Source organism: Amphiprion ocellaris, chromosome 19, assembly GCF_022539595.1.
Source record: "Amphiprion ocellaris isolate individual 3 ecotype Okinawa chromosome 19, ASM2253959v1, whole genome shotgun sequence".
Classification (NCBI taxonomy): domain Eukaryota; kingdom Metazoa; phylum Chordata; class Actinopteri; family Pomacentridae; genus Amphiprion; species Amphiprion ocellaris.
In genome coordinates this window covers 17,654,827-17,673,760 of record NC_072784.1, presented here as the reverse complement: position 1 = coordinate 17,673,760, position 18,934 = coordinate 17,654,827, and the positions used below count along the sequence as shown (strand labels likewise).

The window sequence follows — 18,934 nt, the reverse complement described above, 5'->3', positions numbered from 1 at the left end:
CACTATTCAGCTAAATAACACAGGAGTTTTGCCTGCCCCCTTTCACTCTCTCAGCTCACCCTCCCTTTGCTCTGTGTAATTGATTAGTTGTGTCGCTTTTGCAGGGCTCTTTACAGCACAGGCTAATGATTTAAAATGGCTCCAGCAGAAGCTTATGCTTGCTTCTTGTGAGCAATAACATGAGGGGAAGGGTGCTCAGAGATCCAGCCACCCTTTGTGGTGCATTATCATTAATTTATTTTACAAAAAAATAGAAGACTGGTAATCAGCCAAGCCAATTGTTGCCCTCACTACCATATACACCTCTGCAGCACTGTAATTAGCAAGCGCGCTGGTGATACATAATAGAATTTACTGATTTTACTTTTGTCGTAGCACTGTGTGAATACTTTGTAGACAAGACTAGTTGTTTATTGGTAGATTATAAGGCAACACAGTGAAAGTATTATTAAATAGTTTTCTTTTTTCTCTGAGAAAATGTACAAGTCACAAAATATAAACTGGAGGTTTATCAAATCAATTAAGACCTCTGTTGTAGACTAGTTGATAAATCTCAATTTGGATTTTCACTTCCACGTCATTAAGAACATCTCTAGTAAATAGTAGACTACACTGTCAGATCAGATTCACATACACATAGTTATTTTGTGCAATGAAGAATTGTTATCAGCATTTCACTTTATGGTTTCCTTCCACATACAGTGGTGTAGAGTATTTAGATAAAGTCATGGCTTTGTTACCTGTCTGTTCCCTTAACTACTCAAATATATACTGATGTTTCCGTGTCCCCACATCATAAATAACTACAAATCTGTGTACAATGTAATCATAAGCAGTGATCAAGATTAACAAAATTCTGAAACGATCATTTGTTTCTATCGTAGCAAATTAAAAATATGGGTAATAACCTTGTGTAACATTTGGAATCAGAATAATTCATTATCATTACTTAGATGTCTTGGCCATGTTCTAAAATTGCTATAAAGTCATGGCCTACCTTGTCTGTCAAGCCATTAATCTGGACCAGTGGCCTTGTTTCTTTTCTTTCCTCTCTCCAGTTGAGAATCTTAGTTTTTTTTAGTACAACAAGCCACACACACACACTTCCCAGTGTGTAAAGACAGTTTGAGTTATAGATTGTTTGTCGGAGTGTTTCTGGAAGAGCTGCTTCTCAAGGACAAGAGAATGTATTATCTTATTAAGATTTAGTCAAACTCTGTGTTCGGTGTGCTGCTCTCAAGAGAACTCTAACACACTGTAGCAAGTAGGGCAGCATCATTAAAGATATTGATATGTAATGTGATGCTTACTTATATTAAAATAATGCAATCAAAATACATATTATAATACGTTTGGCCATATTGCCCAGACCTGATTTCCAACGTGATGCTCCACCAAAGTTAACAGCTAACCTAAAGAAGAGCTGTTGTTAGGTTGAATGCATCAGTCATGTCACAACACCCATTACTCATAAAAAAGTAGCCCAAAAAGATTGTATGACGTTGTTACCATGTCATTTTCTGCTCCTGTTTATCTGGCAGACTTTAGCCACTTCTACTAGTTCTTCCCAGAATCGCAAGTCATTCTCAGGCCAAGAGGGGATAGACATAAACGTCTCCAGGTCAATTGGTTGTTCGATATGCTCTCACCTGACTAATTCTCATTGGTTGGACAGTCACCAGTGTTATTTTCTTCAGGAGAAAAGCTCTACATCAATAGCTTTCCAGGATTAATCCACTATTTTTGGTGGCAGGAGGAACAAAGTACATGTGAACACGCCTGCATTTTTACAACTGCCAACAGGCCCAACCGAACTGAGAGTAATTCAGATTTTATTACCTTTAGCTGTACTCAGATTTGACTCCAAACTAACTGGCACCACGTGAAAGAAGTTATCCATGTGGCTGCATTTTGTTAAAACATATGGCCAAAAAGTTGACTACCTTGTTTGTGTCAGGATACCTTGCCAGTGTTGGTGTTTTAATAATCAAAGCTTTTAGCGTAAACATGTCAGAACTGGCATAATTCTATGTGTTTGTTCTAATACTCATTTTGTAACAGCAGGTGCATCCAGCTTCCATAGCAGCAGCCACACTCAGCCCGAGCTCACAATGAAGCCTCCTCTCATCAATCTGAAAAAATATATCACAATGGGAATTGCTGAATTCAGTAACAGCAAAGTACAACAGTTAATTTAAGCCAAAGTCAAACCTGGCTGGTTAAAGTGCACTTGTGTATAAATGTTATGACCCAGAGGCACAAGTATTCTTACCAAAAGAAAAAAGAAAACAAAGGCAGAAAACTTGAAGCTTAATTGTCAGAGCTTAAATCTCATCTTGGTTCGTTATGATTCTGCATTATAAATAACTTGATTCTCTCTGTAGCCAACATGGTTAAACATTTAAAGTGCCAAAAATGATCTAAGGCATTCAACTTTAGCTTTCTGAATACTCTGTGGGATGGTAACACCTCCTTTGGAAATGGTGGAAAAGGTTTTCTGTGTAGTTGTTTACACAACTCAGTTTAGTTATTTTTGGTGTCCCTGGGTCTCGGTATCCATTTATACTGAAAACACTGCTGGCATGAGACCTTGCCTCCCCTCCTGACCATTACTCACCTCTCTCTGGATGCACCTGCGGTCACCTGTGCTGCCCTGAGTGAGGACGTGGTGCGTTGGATGTCAGGGGTAGCAGCTGGCTGGTGCGTTTGGGCCCGGCCTCCTGCCCTCGGCTCCAGCCCTGTCACGGTCGTTGCCACTCAACTGTAGTCACCTCCTTGTCGAGTGAGCCCTGCTTTTTACAACAAACATGAGCGATGGCGTGACTTCCTGCTGCTATGCTGCCCGTAACATGCTGGGATTTTCAATAGAGTAGCCATTAGCCTGGGTCATTGTGATACCCTTTGTACAAATCAGAACTCCTGACTGCACTCATTTAGTTGTTGTTTTTTTTTTTAACATAATTGCTCCTAAATCAAAACAGAATGTGACGCAAAGGGCAACGTTTGGGCTCAGCCCATCTGTACACTTTTTGAGCAAATACAAACAGGTGACAAATTAAAGGAAAACCAACACAGAATGTCTTAATAAGATATTGAGCCACTGCATAATGCAAGAACAAGTCCACCATGCTTTGGCTTTGATTCCCCAAGTAATCTCTACCAGAGGGATAAAATAGCATTCTTCCAACTCCTACTCTCTCTCTCTTTCTTTCTTTTTTATTTGCTCCACCAAGGAGGCGGGGCCTCCACGGAGTTATGTGACAATCACTGTTGGTTTGTCTGTCTGTTAGCAACATTACTGAAAAATGGATTAACAGATTTAGAAGAAATTTTCAGGGAAGCCAAAAAGGCCAAAAAAAAACTTAAAAATAAAAGAAAATCATAAATTTAATCTCTTAAGATTTTTAGAGAGCCATATTTACATACATGTACAGAATATTGTATGTGTTTTAAAGTAACATTTATGAAAGGCAAGCTTTTATATTTTAATATTTATTGTTGATTACCTGGTAAGCACCCTCTAGGAAAGTTTGACGTCCTTCAGTGGATGACTCAGGTAGTATCCAGTCATTTCCTTTTGAAATTTCAAGAGTGTGTTAACCTTTATCTCTGTCTTCTCAAACCACCTATGTGAATGGGACTGCATACAATATCTGTCATTATTCACCATAGCACATTGTTAGTGTTTTTGATAATGCATTACTTGCAAGTAGCATTTGTGAACTTAAACAAAATCATATTAAACTTGCAAATGTGTTACCAGGTCTTTCTTTTGACTCTTCAAAAGGTTTGAGTAATGTAGTTTAGTGGCCATTTAAGATGTACTACATTATACTGCAAGGCATATATAAAATGAAATTAATAGTGTGCAGTGTCTTCACCATTTGCAGACATTTTCTTGCATATCAATAATGATAAATGTATGAGTAAGGTAAATAATATTGCGACCTGTTGCAGTCAGCCTCTTCACTTCCTGCCTCCTGCCCACTGTAAGCAGAGGGGATCATTATCAGCACTCCAGAAGGACACCTCTTAAACACTGACAGGAGTGCAGAGCTTCTCTAATTGATATTGAGTGGTATGAGAGGAAGGGAATAAGTTAACAGCTTCCTCACTCAGTAAACGAGTATTAATCACTTCTCTCCAGCTCTCCTGGGATGCGTGGATAGCTGTATGGAGCCTCAGAGGAGTTACTGTCTGTATTAACTGTTGAGTCAGTGGCATATGGATCCTGTGCTTCCCGAGAGCAGCTGTCACATTTATTTCACAGGTATACCTTTATAGATTTTTGTCGAGTGTTTCTTGTTGAAACAGTTGTCCTCTTAATGGATTTGCATTTCCTGGATTCAAAGTTTTTTTCTCACTATAAAGCAGCTTTTCTGGGCTCACAAATATCTGCTGCCAAACAGTTTTAGGCTATGTAAATGTTGTGCTTTAAACTTATTTTTTAAACACCAAGTCTTTAAGATTTGATTGCAAATAAAAAATGGCATTAAAATCATTGCTTCTTCAGATTAACCTGAATGATGTTTGCTTCTCTGCGTCAAGAAAAAAATAACTAAGCCAGAGACTCATAGTTCCAGTGATGCAAGGCTCTCACCAGCCATCTAATGCTCTTAGTTTACTACAACACAGTATAAGGAGCTAAGAAATTGCCCACAGGGATATGTGGCACAGCTGCCATTTTCAATGGGCGAGGAAGGGCTATATTATTTTTGAAGGTCAGAGGGACTCTGGTGGCTTGTTGAGTGGAAGGTTCAGTTTGTCCAGAGCATGCAGCTCATGGGAGGACGGTGAAATATGAGCCGGTCTTAATGAACTGCATAGCCGAACGACAGTTCACAGATCCTGAGAAATTGCATTTAAGAAGGAAAAAAAACACGGATTGGAAAACATCATTCCTTTTCTGGCTCTCAATGACACTCCTGTTGTCTGCCAAGGACTACAGCATCTGGCTTTTGGGTGTTTTTTTTCTGGGTAACTAAACATCAACATGATCACAGCCTCTTTCACTGTTCCAGCTGTTTTTTAATGCCTCTATCTGCCTGCCCTGCTTAGTATTGATGTGTCTTTGCATGATGAGACATTTGACTTCCTGCTAAGATGAGTTCCAGGGTGATTAGGGGAATGCTTGATGGATGTCTGCTTTAGTCGGAGAACATGATCAATTGCACCCATACCCACTAACTAAGCTTTTAATTATGGTCGATGACCTCGGGTCTTTGTTTACCTTGGAGATGCCTTCATTGTTTGGCATGAAAAATTTGATTAGAGGAATTAAAATGTAAAGCTGCTCCTTCAGCCATTTGTTTCAAACAAATCACTAATGCTTCATTCAATTAACAGTAGAGTGTTGTTTAAGAGCACTGATGTTATTGTTATTAGTTATTAAGCATTATTCATCACCTTAGCATGAGACTTGTGTTGTGTGTACATTTATTCTTTTTAGTTCTACACAGTATTCTGAAAGATAATATAATTCCTGCACACTGCTGTCACATTCTACATTTTTCTTTTATTGATCTGGACATGACTGGCATTGTTTTGACCAAAGATGGGCATCTTTATTGCCAACAACAGGTATCGAAACTATATTTTTCCCCTAATAGCACCGTTACGCCACACTGAAAATTTTACCAGCATTTGCACATAGTTTGCTACCACCATTGAAAACTATATGCAATGCAACACAGTCATATGTTTCCATCTTAACTGTATTATTATTGAAGTAAATAATAAGACAGTTTATGGAAATACAAAATTTGCTGTTTGATTTTAAAGGAAAAAGTCACAAAGTGAAGTCGTACTGGAAGATAGTGTGCAAACCACATGAGATCCAAGAGGAGCTTGGCTGTATTTTAATAAGGCATGAACTGCTCTAAAATATTTATTTATTTATTTATTGATTTTTGAGTTAGGAAGATTGCTGGAATACTGTCAATATGCTATTTGCAACGCATTTCTATATTTCTTCAACTTCATATTCTAAGACCATGCAAAAAATTAGAATAATATTAATGAATCTTGAATGAGGGCGATTCATCATTACTTCCCTTTAATAAAGATACCAGCATGCATGCTATTCTAGCCACCCCACTGTTGCATAAACTGCCAAGAAGAATACAGAATATCAAACGTAACCCTGCACAGTGCTGAAAGCAGGAAACAGCAGGTACTTTTCATCTGTTTTATTTGTATTCTTAATAATAGGAATAGTAATAAAAGTTAAATCAAGTGCTTTGCAAATGTTGCATTTGTTGTTTCCAAACATGAAAAAGTGAAAAAAGTGAGCACTCCTGCCAGTGCATCTACATAGGTCATAATCTGTGCTGTTGATGTGCTGTACAAGTATTTCATGTCCAAAATTTGTAGTCACATCAGCAAACATGGTTTATTGCACACAAGAGCAGTAAATACAATGCATGTTGTTCCTTTCTTTGCAATATTTTAGCCACGTAAACTGTGTGAACCATTCTTATCAGAAGGAAAAGCTTTTGCACCCTGAGATTACTTGCTGATTGAAAATTTGCTTCTGTAGTGGCACAGGAGGATCTGAATGATCTTTACTTTTGAAGAATGAATCGACAGTTCCTTTCACTGTCGCTAAAGGGCCAAGCCATAGCCAGAGTACTTACAGACCGGACACAAGTAGATGACCCGTGCAGAATTGCCTCCATCCCACGTTGTTATGAAGACGAGAGCCTTGTGTTAGCTCTCCACTCTAATAACCTTCTATCTTGCTCACACACACTCGCCCCAATTCTTGCTCCGTCCTGGTGTTTCACATGATATACAATGATGATTTTTAAAAAATCAGGGGGCATATTTGCAAATTGCACTGGTGCTCCTATTTATAGAATTTAGCAGCACTGTTTCCAAAACTGGCACAAAATGCAACCAAATAGTTGAGGTCTGGAGCCCCAAACAAAATATGTCAGAAAACAGTAAAAAAATTTTTATAAAAACCTCAAGGTCCCAAATGTTATGCCTTAGTGATATAAAATAGAAAAGGAGAAATCCCTTCACTTGAGAAACAGAGGGAAGTGTTGGGTTTTTTGCTTAATAAACAATATTTTTGCAATTGACTGACCGAATGATCTATCACTACTTTTGTATGGGTTTATCATGACATTTAATTCAGTATAACAAAAATTGCCCTTGTACCTGTTTAGTGCACCATTATGATGGAAGAAGTGTGTGATGGAATAACCACAAGCACTTTGTCAATATATGGGGTTTATTTGGATTGATCCTTATTTTTATAGGTTATAGAAACTGGTGCATTTGGCTTTTTCTGTGATTATGCACAGATCTCCAGAGCACTGGTTGACTCAGTGGACTAATTGATGTTTTCATGAAGCTGTTAGTGTCATGGAGGTTGGCTGGCTCATCCCTGTGAACCAGAACGGCAGTATGGGGTGCTAAACAGTAGGCCAACTGCTGTGCTGCTCTGTGCTGTGTTTACTGATATCCCTATCTGACATCACAGAAACTTGATATGAGGCAAGGCAGCCACTTATCACCCAGCCTCCCACCGAATACAGCAGCCGCCCTCTAGCTCCGGTCCTGATAGGTTTGAAGTGATAGAGGTCTACCACAGTATGAAAACCCGAAACCCTGGTGAGAATTGGGCAAAGAGCCGGCACTACTAATTACCACAGAGATTATCCAAGAGTGCTCAAGGAGTGTCTCTCTTAATTAATGATGGGATGATTGCTGTGCTCTAAAGCCACTAGAGGGGGGATCTTTAAATTGGCAAACTTGAAGAGAAAACAGCAGAGCAGCATCACGAGAACCTTGCATTGCCTGAGAGCACAGAGTGTTTCCTTCGTGTTTAAAATGCTGTCACAGCAGTGCTGCTCTTTTAAACATTAAAACACAGCTGACGAGTCCTTGACCTTCCCACTGTCATCAATGAATTGCTCATGTTTAAGTGTCCAAGTCGTTCTCTGGAAAGAGCAAGACCTCCCAACTTGCAGCTTTTTCGTGCTCTGTTGCACATGCGATTGATCACCTCTCACCTTCTACCATTTTCTACTCATTAACTGAGTCCAGGATTCCCATCTCTTATGAGAGTACTCCTCTGGAGGCAGTCAATGACTCCTTGGAGCATTGAGAGTGTCTGCCAGCCTTGGCTTAACCGCAGCTGCTATGTTTGCTGCTCAAGACAATGCAGCTATAAGAGCCTCATGTGGAGAGTTATTAAGTTGAAACATTCCTCACAAGGTCATTGCCGTCCCCATCCAGGTAGCATAAATCACCGGCTGCAAGATGGACGTGCACTAGTTACATGGACATGATATGTGGCTGTTTGACACCTGCTCAATTTACTCAGTTCCCGTTGTCGGATGTCAAACGTAGTAGAGAGTGTTGGTGGGGCCCAGCATGTCAACGTGAAAGTGCATCTAATCACCATTTCTCGACAGGAAGCTGCAGACGTAAATAACTCATCCCATCTGGATGAACGAGTCTTGTGGAGGGACTTTGGAAAGATGGGTGTTGCTACTGGCTCGGTAAAGAAATGTGAGAGATGAACCTTCATCAGGGTGTCAGCAGCATCTTTTTAAAGGGGCTCTTTCATCCTATCAATAATGAAACACCGCCATAAAGTATTGCGGAGGCAATAATGGCTAAGAAAAGATGACAAGCTTAGATTAAAATTGAATGTCAGGTTGATGTATTTTCATCTGTATGTGTTACTGGTTTCGGTATAATTTGTAGTTGTCACTGAATAATGCATCTAAATGTTACTTACACTCATCTCTTACCTCAATCTAGTGACCTATGAAGCCATACTAATTTTACTATGTAAATAAACTTCTGGTCCTTCAAAGCAGTCAAGGTGATCACAGCTAATGTGCTTTTATTTCATGCCTCCATAGTGCCTCAGCATTGAGATTCATAGCTATAGGTGCAAAGAGTGCGATAAAATCGTCACAGGCAGATGTGATTTGCCCACCTTGTGTAGCATTATGCAACCGGGGGTCGGTGACAAATGAGCACATTATGAAAAGCTTCATTCTACTGGCTTTGCTCTTAGTGTTCAGCTCCTCTCTACCATCTGATTGACTTTCAATTTCTTTGAAAAATACCGGGTTCGTTCCTGTGACTTTAGTAGGATAAATGCGGGATCTGCGTCTAATTAGCATAAAACCTTATGATATGTGGGCATAAAAAAAGGACATGTCATGCTTCCGATTTTGCAATTTGAAGGGATTCTGAATAATATTTAGTTATTAACATTTAACTGGGCGCCTCCCAGTACAACCAGCAGTGCTGTCCTTTCTCACAGGCTCTCCTACAGCATCTTAATCTTGGCCAGACTTGCAAGAAGGTGCTTTAGGTAATGTAATAGTGGCGAGCCACCCTGAGGCACTCTTAATTAAAAGCCCCATGCTAGTTTCCTTCCTGTGCAGAATGTGAGTGTTGGTGTCAAGGTGGAGAAAAGCTTCCTTCCTCCAGTCCTGCACCTATTTCTCTCTCATGTACAGCAGACAGACAGGTGGAAGCGGTTGCTGTTTCACACAAAACTTTTTACAGAAAGAAAGGAGATGAGAGTCTGAAGGAGAAAGAAGACACAAGGTCATTTTTTATTAAATATTTTATCTGTTGGAAATGATACGTCAACTGAACGGCCTTGGGGAAGTACTGCGCTCTCTGAGTGCTTTTCTAGTTACAGATGTTTTTGGAGAGAGAGGTAGATCCACATATTGAGTGGATGTGTTTCCAGCCTTGCAAACTCCAAATGACACAGATATTATACTATTGTAGTGGGACTTCTGTCAAACATGTGTGTCCTTGTCCTTGAAATTTGGTCTGTTGCCCATGCATTTGACCTGTATGTATGCAGGAGGTTAAGGTCAAAATGGGAAGTCGTAGAGCTTTCCCCAGAGCTCAGAGATTACATTGGATGAAAGCCAAAGATCCATTAAATATTGAACACTTGTGCAACAGGTTTTACAGAGTCAGACCTCTGATGTGCATGAGCACGTACATGCATTCTGATGTGAATTCAGGGAAAGTGTGAAACAAGGGTGAGCAATGTAGCTGTGTCAGCTGTTATACTTGCAGTTCCAACAACCCATACGTTCACATTTAGAGATCTGTAAGAATATATTTGTAGTACTTATTTTTCATTCAGGGTCTGAATTCTTCCGTATCCTTGTGAAAAAATAAAATCTTACTCGGCTTTACCTCCTTCCCTATGTGAAAATCTTCTAGGGCAATGTTGAATGGTGTATTGGTTGGTTGATGTACTCCCATTCAACCAAATCATGTCAATATTGTTAAAGTTATAATGAATTAATATACTGCAAATACTAGATTTATGTGTTTTTTTAATAATTCATGTAGGCCAATATGGTTGGCACTCCCACACTGATTATATGAAGAGTAGGTACAGCTTTATTGCACCAAGGTTGTCTTTGGTTGACTACAGTTCTAGCATCCATTCTGGTGATTTCAAATCATTTGTATAAATATCTCCTTCCACACCGAGACACTAACACAATAGAAAAAAATGTTTAATAGATTTTTCTTTTTCCCTGTTTTGGTAAGCAAGCAACAAATCTGTTCATTGCCAATGACTTTTTAGGAGTGGGACCGATAAACGTGCTGGTCTATTCATCATCCCATCTACTGTAGTTTTAATGAAATTGAGTGTGCAATGTAGTTGTTCTTGTTTATATATTTTCTGCTCTGTTGCTTTGTAGCTTAATATTTTATGTCTGCTGATACTTTAAACAAAAGTTCAAGTAAATAACCGCTTTATCATATGTTCAATATTATCAAAATATAAAATGAGTGGTTGCAGAGAGAGTTGGAGAGGTACAAGAGAAAGTTTTCCTCTCAACTTTACCACACACAATCTTATTCCTTTAATTTTTTCAGACTTCATACTGGATTTGTAGAAATAGCTTTTCAATTATTCTTCTTAACCTTCATTATGTTAAGAATATGAATTTTGTGGTAGTGCTATTGGTTCTCATTTGATCTCATTCTTGTTGTTAATTTCTGTCTCCAATGCTTCTCTTACTGATCATTCTTTTCATTCTCGTTGTACCCTTCAGTGCCTGATAATTGGATTTAATTTTATCCTTCTGACATACATTAAAGTGTCACTGCAAGAGCACACTGTAGCTGATAAATTGAGCTTTTTAGAAACTGGAAGTCTCCAGCTTGCACACTTTCCCTACACCCTGTTTAGGCACTGGACCTGCAGCTGTACTTACCCTCTTAAATATTTCCATCAAAGACGGCAGGGATGTCACTGCTTCATTCATGCATTATAGCCCGTCCAAGTATATGGAGCTGTATGGTACAGATTAATTTTCTGCACATGTGTGGCAGATTATAGACCAAGCGGCACTTCCTAAATGTCACCCTGTGTTTAAAGGACAGCTGATGATGAAAGTTGAGGAGCTGGCTGCTCGCCATCTCGGGGCTATGACTAACCCCTGGAGTCATGGGCTGATTGAGTGTGTGTGGAGGAGCGATGGCTTACTGGGCCACATCAACTGTCAGCGCATAACAGGACTGCATGTCGCGCTCAGGAGTCTCCTTTAGACACACTCATGCTAGTTCCCAGAGACGCACCTCCAGGAATCAATTAGAGATGCGATGAGAACAGCAGGAGGTGGAGACATGCTGGGCTCTCGATCTTCACTCGATTTTACGCTTGGCCATGAAACGCTCCCGAGCTTGTTTTTTACGCCTGATGTTTCTGGGACAAACAGCTGGAAGACAGTTCAACGCTGGGAAAATATACTTTTTTTTTTTTAAAGAAAACAGTCATTAAAGCATTTTAGTATCAGCATTGAAATGAGACATAGAATATAAAAATGTTATGTGCACTTGAGATCAGGGCAGTCCAGACTGGTGCATATGCACCAGAAATACCACATATAAAGCAGAGGTATTGAAACTACTTGAGAAAATGCAAAGAAATTAAAAAGAAAAACATAAAAGAAGAATTAACCTGGATTTAAACCAAAGTATTAAACACAGGGTGACTTTTATGTCTTGTAGAGGTTCATTCTGACTGAGATGCCACAAGACCTGAGAAACCCAGCAGGATTCATGTGCTGAAAAACATCTAGAGATGAAAACCAAAGAGAGAGAACAAAAAGTTGCTTGGTGTTACCACTTTACATTTTCTGGGAAGCCTTCTTAATCAGTGGGAAGTGGGATTAGTAGAAATACGAGGTTGCTTTACAGTGTAGATGATGAAGGTGGAGCTGTTCTCCCAGCGCAAACCAGCATTGGTTGAAGGTAGTTTTTTTATTGATGTGCAATGCAACGATAAGCCAAGGGAAAAAGTCCACGACATGTATTCGCCGTAACAGTACAAGTAAGGAGAGATTCATGGTGTTGCTTATCTCGGCTGTTCTTTCACTGTGGTTGCACAAAGGCAACAAATGGCACATTAATCTTTTTCTGATTAGTGCTGGAAAATGGTTGTAATTAAAAGGCGTATTTCGTTCTTTCGCAGTAGCTGAGTAATAAAAGGGAAATTGAGTTGGTTTGTCACTGAGGTTGTGGACTCAGGAAGGGGCTTGATAAAAGGATCATTTCAGGGTTTGTCCCAAAGCTGACCCAGGACTGTTTCATTATCCTTACATGCTCCTCATGGTTTTGCTGCAGCTGAGCTCGGCCTTGTTGGTATGCACACAGAGCAGAGTCTGGCCTTTGGAAAAAACATAATAGCGCCTTGACGGGAAAGCTGCCAAATGTGAAGTGGAAATGGTATAAACACGGACACATCAGTATTTTGCAAGTGTCTTTCTTGTTACCACTTGATGACTGGTCAGGTAGCTGCAGCACAAACCTTTTACAAGTGAAACGCTTAATTCATAAGCAGTGGAGCATACATTTTTAGTACAGTTTTCATTCTGTTTATTAAAACGTAGGCTGAAGTTGCTTTTAACTCTGTGTGCATATCATACTTCCATTTTTAGTGCCGGTTGTACACATTTTCAGAAATTAATGAGATGCCATTCCCATATGAATTTTAGTGGAGTGAAGAGGCAGTATGGGGATGTAACGGTGTCACCCAACATTTAAATCAACTCAGATTTTCAGTAAATGATGATGTCTTCAAAACAATTGAATTAAGACATTTTGCCAGTTAAACAACCGTAAAACTATTTTACAAATCAATTGTATTGTTTTTGCTTTTAAATGTAAATGGCCAAAAGATGTCTGAACCTTCTAACTACACACAAATACTCTCCATATGAGACTTTATTTTTTCAACATGGTCAAATGTACAGCAGGATTGTACACTTTTTGTCACTTTTGCGAGTGTCATCTTCATATTAATTTCCTCTTTTTGCTTTTGCAGCATTCACTATGATGATCATCTTGGCTCTAATCCGCATCATTAAAGGCACTAGTGAGATCCACCCACCAGTCGCCTCCCTCTCTGGGGTCCCCAACCTGTTCGGGGTGTGCGTCTACTCCTTCATGTGCCAACACTCCCTGCCCTCACTGGTGACGCCCATCTCTGACAAGAAGCGAGTTGGCACGCTGGTGTTCGCAGACTACGTCTTGATCCTGGGCTTCTACGTCCTCCTCTCGTTCACCGCCATCTTCTGCTTCGACAGCTCACTGCTGCATGACATGTACACCCTGAACTTCACAGACAACTGCAGCGTGTTAGATATTCCAGTACTGCGCTACTTCCTGGGTTTGTTTCCCGTTTTTACCATCAGCACCAACTTCCCCATCATCGCCGTCACGCTTCGCAACAACTGGAAGACCCTGTTCCACCGGGACGGGGGCACCTACCCGTGGGTGGTGGACCGCGTCGTGTTTCCCCTCATCACTCTGGTGCCACCAGTGGTGGTGGCCTTCTGCACCCACAACTTGGAGTCCCTAGTGGGCATTACAGGGTCCTATGCTGGCACTGGAATCCAGTACATTGTCCCAGCCTTCCTTGTGTATTACGCCAGACGCCATCTGGAGCCTGTGATGGGCAGAGATGCCGTCAACAAGCACCAGTCTCCTTTCCGCCACACCTTCTGGGTGTGGTTTGTTTTGTTGTGGGCCGCCTTCTGCCTCATGTTTGTCACAGCCAACATCATCCTGACTGACACTAAGAAATGAGAACTCCTGTTATGAAAATCTCCATCTGTACGGCCAGTTTCTTCGTTCCTGTACACGAAGCCTTACATGCTGCTGGTTGGACAGTGTGCCTTTTTATGGAACTTCTGTTGCATAATTTAAATGTAATTTAGAGTAATTTATCAAGTTTGTTAAAAAGGACCAAATGTCAGATTTTATCATGAAAGCTGGAACGGTGCATGATAGTACTGAAAGGGAATTTATTAAAAGGATTTTTACGTCAACAAACACCTGACACTCTGAGGTTTTCACGAGGTTTTGCACATTTTTAAAATATATCCAAAGGATTCAGTGTGCTTAAGATGAACAAGTTCATCCACAGCTTCGTCTGAATCCGTCCAAAGGCCTGCTGGCATAGAGGGAGAACGTGGTGATTTATACAAATGTGGTTAATTGTGGTACATCCTCAAAAGCATTTGTGGTGTTATATTTCTTCACACAGGAGATGGTAGAGGTGGTTGATCTGAGAAGAGAAAAAAGCCTGCCTACCTCTCACATGTCTGATTTCGGTGTGGCTGCTGGATTACTGGTTTGGGGTAATTGCAGAAATTCCAACGTTGGAAAGCTTTGGTCCAACAAACACTTTGTTTAAAGCTTACTTATGACTCAAGAGTTCTGTGTGTTGTCCGTTTTGTAGTTATTTTAGTATGTCTCATTCAAATTCCAAACTATAGACAAGGCATAGTGTTAAGACGCTGAGGGTTCCACTGGAACTTCCTAGTAGAATGTTCCTATAAACGTATATTAAAGCCATAGAAAGAGCACAGCGGTGACAAGAAAAAGAGCCTGTCAAATCCAGACGTGTTCTGTTGCGAAACTGTTGCACGACTTAATAATGAAATCAGAACAGAAACCAACACAAGAAGAGAAACGAAGGAACAAGGGACAATCGTTCTTTTATGGCTGACGTGTATCAATTCCTCAGTGGCATCTGCCTCCGATCTCCTCGTCCTCTTGTGAACAATGAAGCTCCGTACGTGACAGATCCTCTGACAGATAGGCCTCCAGGAAGAGCTCCATCTCTGTTTATCACCAGACGCTGGCATCTGTAGTTCAAGCACAGGCCATGTCTCCGTCTTCTGCTGCTCAGCACCCATTCATGACTCTGTCAGCCTTGTACTGTATCTATCACACAGCCCAACACCTGACAGGATAATAGTGATCTACAGTGCTTCAGCTCTGGCTATGGGGAAGGCATCAGTGGCCAAAAGTGGAGGCAGCCAGCTACGCAACTTCACACGCTGCTGTACTGTAGTCTAGTGATGCTGACCTCGCTGACACTTGGCTGCCTCCCTGACTTCATTACTGCCCTCATACTTCCATCTTTGTCCTGTTTCATGGTTCTGTCTTTTGTGATTTTCATAATTCATTTACAGCATCGAAACACCTCAACACTCAACGAACAACAAATTATATTTAGTGGAATTTAGTAATGCTAAACGGAGGTGAGTGAAATCTTTTTTTGTGTGATTAACAGACTATTTCCAAGTTTTGCTGCACACTTTTTGTAATCTGTCAGTTGCATTAATTATCAACAGCGTCACTTTCTTGAAAGGAATGGTTACTGTTGAAACTTCTACATGTCATGCTGTGATTATTTGTGAGCACAACAAATTTATCTCGATCATTTTGATGATTTTCAGAGGTACATTTCTCTGAATGTGGACAAACAAAACGAGAGGCGGGTGATGTACTTTCATTAATTGACTGATAGCTGGTGTGCAATGTGATCACAAAGTTCAGAGTTTGCACCTTTGAAAAGTAAAAATGCCACATGATTTAAATTTGGCTGCCATGTCCTTTGAACTAGTCTCCCTCTGCTCCATGTGCTCCTGCCACATCTTGAACACTCCCAGGATATCCTGTTCTTAAAGTCCATCATGTGTGTTCAGTCTCCTAAACTGTATTAAAAACAGCAATCCGTCAGCTTGCTTTTTATTTTTGGAAAGAGGAAGCAGTCACAGAAATCCAAATCTGCCAAGTAGGATGGATGGAGAACAATGATTGTGACCAAAAACATCTTTTCCATGTGTTGTGAGCGGGCCCATTGTTACTGATGGAACACCCAACTGCCATCCTGTCACGGTTCAGGTTTGTGAATTCTCCAGTTTTGGAGACTGCAGGCTCTTCCACTGTCAAGATTACTGTTTGGTGTCTTGATCGCAGCCATAGGAACAAACTCCATCACCAGAGAACCTAAAGTGACATAAAGGCTGGCTCATGCTGATAGAGAACTTCACCAACTTTGAAATCACAAATGCGCTTCAGTAACGGATCACAAAACACGACATGCAAAATCTGATCAACGGCACAATATCTGGCAGAATCCTGACTTGTGAAAGTTACTGCTCGCACTTGCTGCATGCGTGTGGTGCAGCAACAGTCTCTGAACTTTTTGATAACACATTGTGTAGTTTAATTCGACAGTTATGTTGAATACTGTCTGAAATATCTCGCTATTTGTTGCTGTTATTGATTTCCCCACCAATTAAAGCTTCACTTTTGATAAATGCTTAAATGACACTCATGCAACTCTACACCTGCACAAGTGTGTCGAAGTAGTGAATTAGTAGAAGAAAATACTACTGTTTACCAAATGTACTTTCTGGTGAAACTAGTCAACATGAGCTGAATGGAAACATTTCTGAATGAATACAGATTTTAAATGGTAAGTGTGTTTAGTATATGACATAAAGATTCAGAAAATGATTGACTTCGTGGATGTTTTTTAGCCTTCACCTAGTCTGTAATTCTCTTCCATCCAGACAGCGGAAGTTTTCAAACTTTCAGTTGTAAGTACGGTTGAAGCTTCAAAAACATTCTATACTATATATGCTGTAATGTAGTTGCCTTTAGCTTTGGTCAGATGTGTCCATATCATGATTGAAGCCCAACTCTGCTTAGAAAATATTTTATTCTGGGATTATGTCCTATAAATGGCGTAACTGAAGCTGTTAGTGTGAGCGAGAGCCTTGGAATACACTCAAACATAGAAAACAAAGTGTGTAGGATATTTAAATGCCACTACAGTTGTGGTCATTTAAAATGCAAACTCAGTATTAGGGTGAGCAGCAGTTCAGTGGGTTGAGTGAGCAGTTGGAAAGGCTGTGCAGCTTTTTCATCAACTGCTGTAATGCAGTTTAAATTGAAAGGTAATGTGCTGTGACTCCAGTGTTTTTTAAGGCACTGCTATTGTGGGATTTACTCATGCAGCACAGCATTATTGTAGCGCTGGTGAAGGTTACATAGGCGAATTTGCTTGCGGTAATTTTGGGATGTAGCGTCAACAAACCAATTCTGTCTTCACCAAGCTGCAGTGAGAATTAGTTTTTAACTGGGCAACAAACATGGACACACACAAAAGGTTTGTTTTTAAATTCCGTTTATATGTTTGTGTTTCCACTTTTGTGATGTTCAGCTTTCTTCCTCCCATATTTACCTGAAGTGGTGCAGTTAAAAGAAAGATACAAACACTTGAACGCGGCAGAGATATTTATTTTTCAGTCTGGAAACTAAAATCACTTGGGTGAGTGATTTGGTGTTGAATATGTTAAATGTTCTGATGACTCTTGTTGGGAGTTGTGAAATGTGCCTTTCTTACAGGGTCTTTCTCGCCCTTAACTTATCGAATCGGCTGTCTTCCTCGTGTTTTGAGAAGCAGCTTTCCAGACATCATCTGCATGTAATACATTATGTTGATCTGACAATCTGTCGCCAAAATACTTTTTAATCCTTGTTTTTCTTTTCTTGTGCTTTCTTTATGTTCATTTTTCTTACATGAGTGTTCCCCACTTTATTTCTGAGAGTGGTTTTATTTGCTAACTTCTGCTGTGTTTCTGGTATTTGTTTACAGTAAGTTGGCAAGCATGTGATTTTTTTTATGAATGTTTACTGCTTTAATATATGTTTTGTTTGATTTTAATGATTCACAAGAAAAATAAAAGCTTTATGTTCAGCAGAAAATTGTGAACTTTGAAGGGAAATTCTGTTTTCTTACAACCTGGGTTTTTTGTAGTTTTTGCCTTCAGGCCAGTCATTTATAACCATTACTTACTGGAGTCCTACACACTAAAGCTTCAGACATTTAACAAAACAAACTTTAGTTTCCATGATACAGCAATACATTATTCATTAAAGAGCTATGTTAAATGACCACATAAAAAGGTGATAGAACACAGCTGTTTTCTACTTGAACATACAATAAAGGCATGTTATTACTCTGCCAAGGAACTCAGCGGAGTTTTGTGATGATTGGCGTACGTCTGTCTGTCTGTCTGTCTGTGCGCAACATTACTCAAAAACAAACTTTGGATGAAATTTTCAGGGAAGGTCAGAAATGACACAAGGACCAAGTGATTAGATTTTGGAAGTGATGCAGCTTATAGTCTGGATCCACGGATTTGTTATACATTTCTATATCATTGCGAGATAGCGTCACTAACTATGACAAGTGAACGCTACGTCAGCTGCCTGCTGACGATCACATAATTGCGATCCTACTGCAAATCGACCACTGCAGACTTATCGGGATTTGTCCGTCGGAAATTATACAACGACTGAGCAGCTTTTGTGGAGTACTGTGCTCTCTGAGAGCTTTTCTTGTTGCTACAGCATTAGCTATGTGTTTCAAAATCTGTGGTAGAGTTAAGAGCCAATTTCTGGTTGTGCTTGACCAAATTGTCATTGGTCAATCACAAGTGTTACTTTAATAAAAGAGGCAGACTGCCTGTAAATATCTCCACATTTTCACAACTTTGAATTTGCCTAATCTCATAGAGAGTTCTTATGTTAATGCAAACAATTGATCGGT

The 18,934-nt window shown here is 40.0% G+C and overlaps 1 protein-coding gene across 2 annotated transcripts in view; it reads left to right on the top strand.

Annotated features, from left to right (window-relative positions):
• The window catches only part of tmem104 (transmembrane protein 104), a 70,065-nt gene extending 51,711 nt beyond the window's left edge, over positions 1 to 18,354 (top strand). For both annotated transcript variants that reach the window (XM_023293078.3, XM_023293079.3), the window contains exon 10: positions 13,343 to 18,354. In XM_023293078.3, the coding sequence (XP_023148846.1) occupies positions 13,343 to 14,106 (764 nt within the window). In that variant the 3' untranslated portion in view covers positions 14,107 to 18,354. The remainder of the gene's footprint in view (positions 1 to 13,342) is intronic.
• Positions 18,355 to 18,934: the final 580 nt, after the last annotated feature.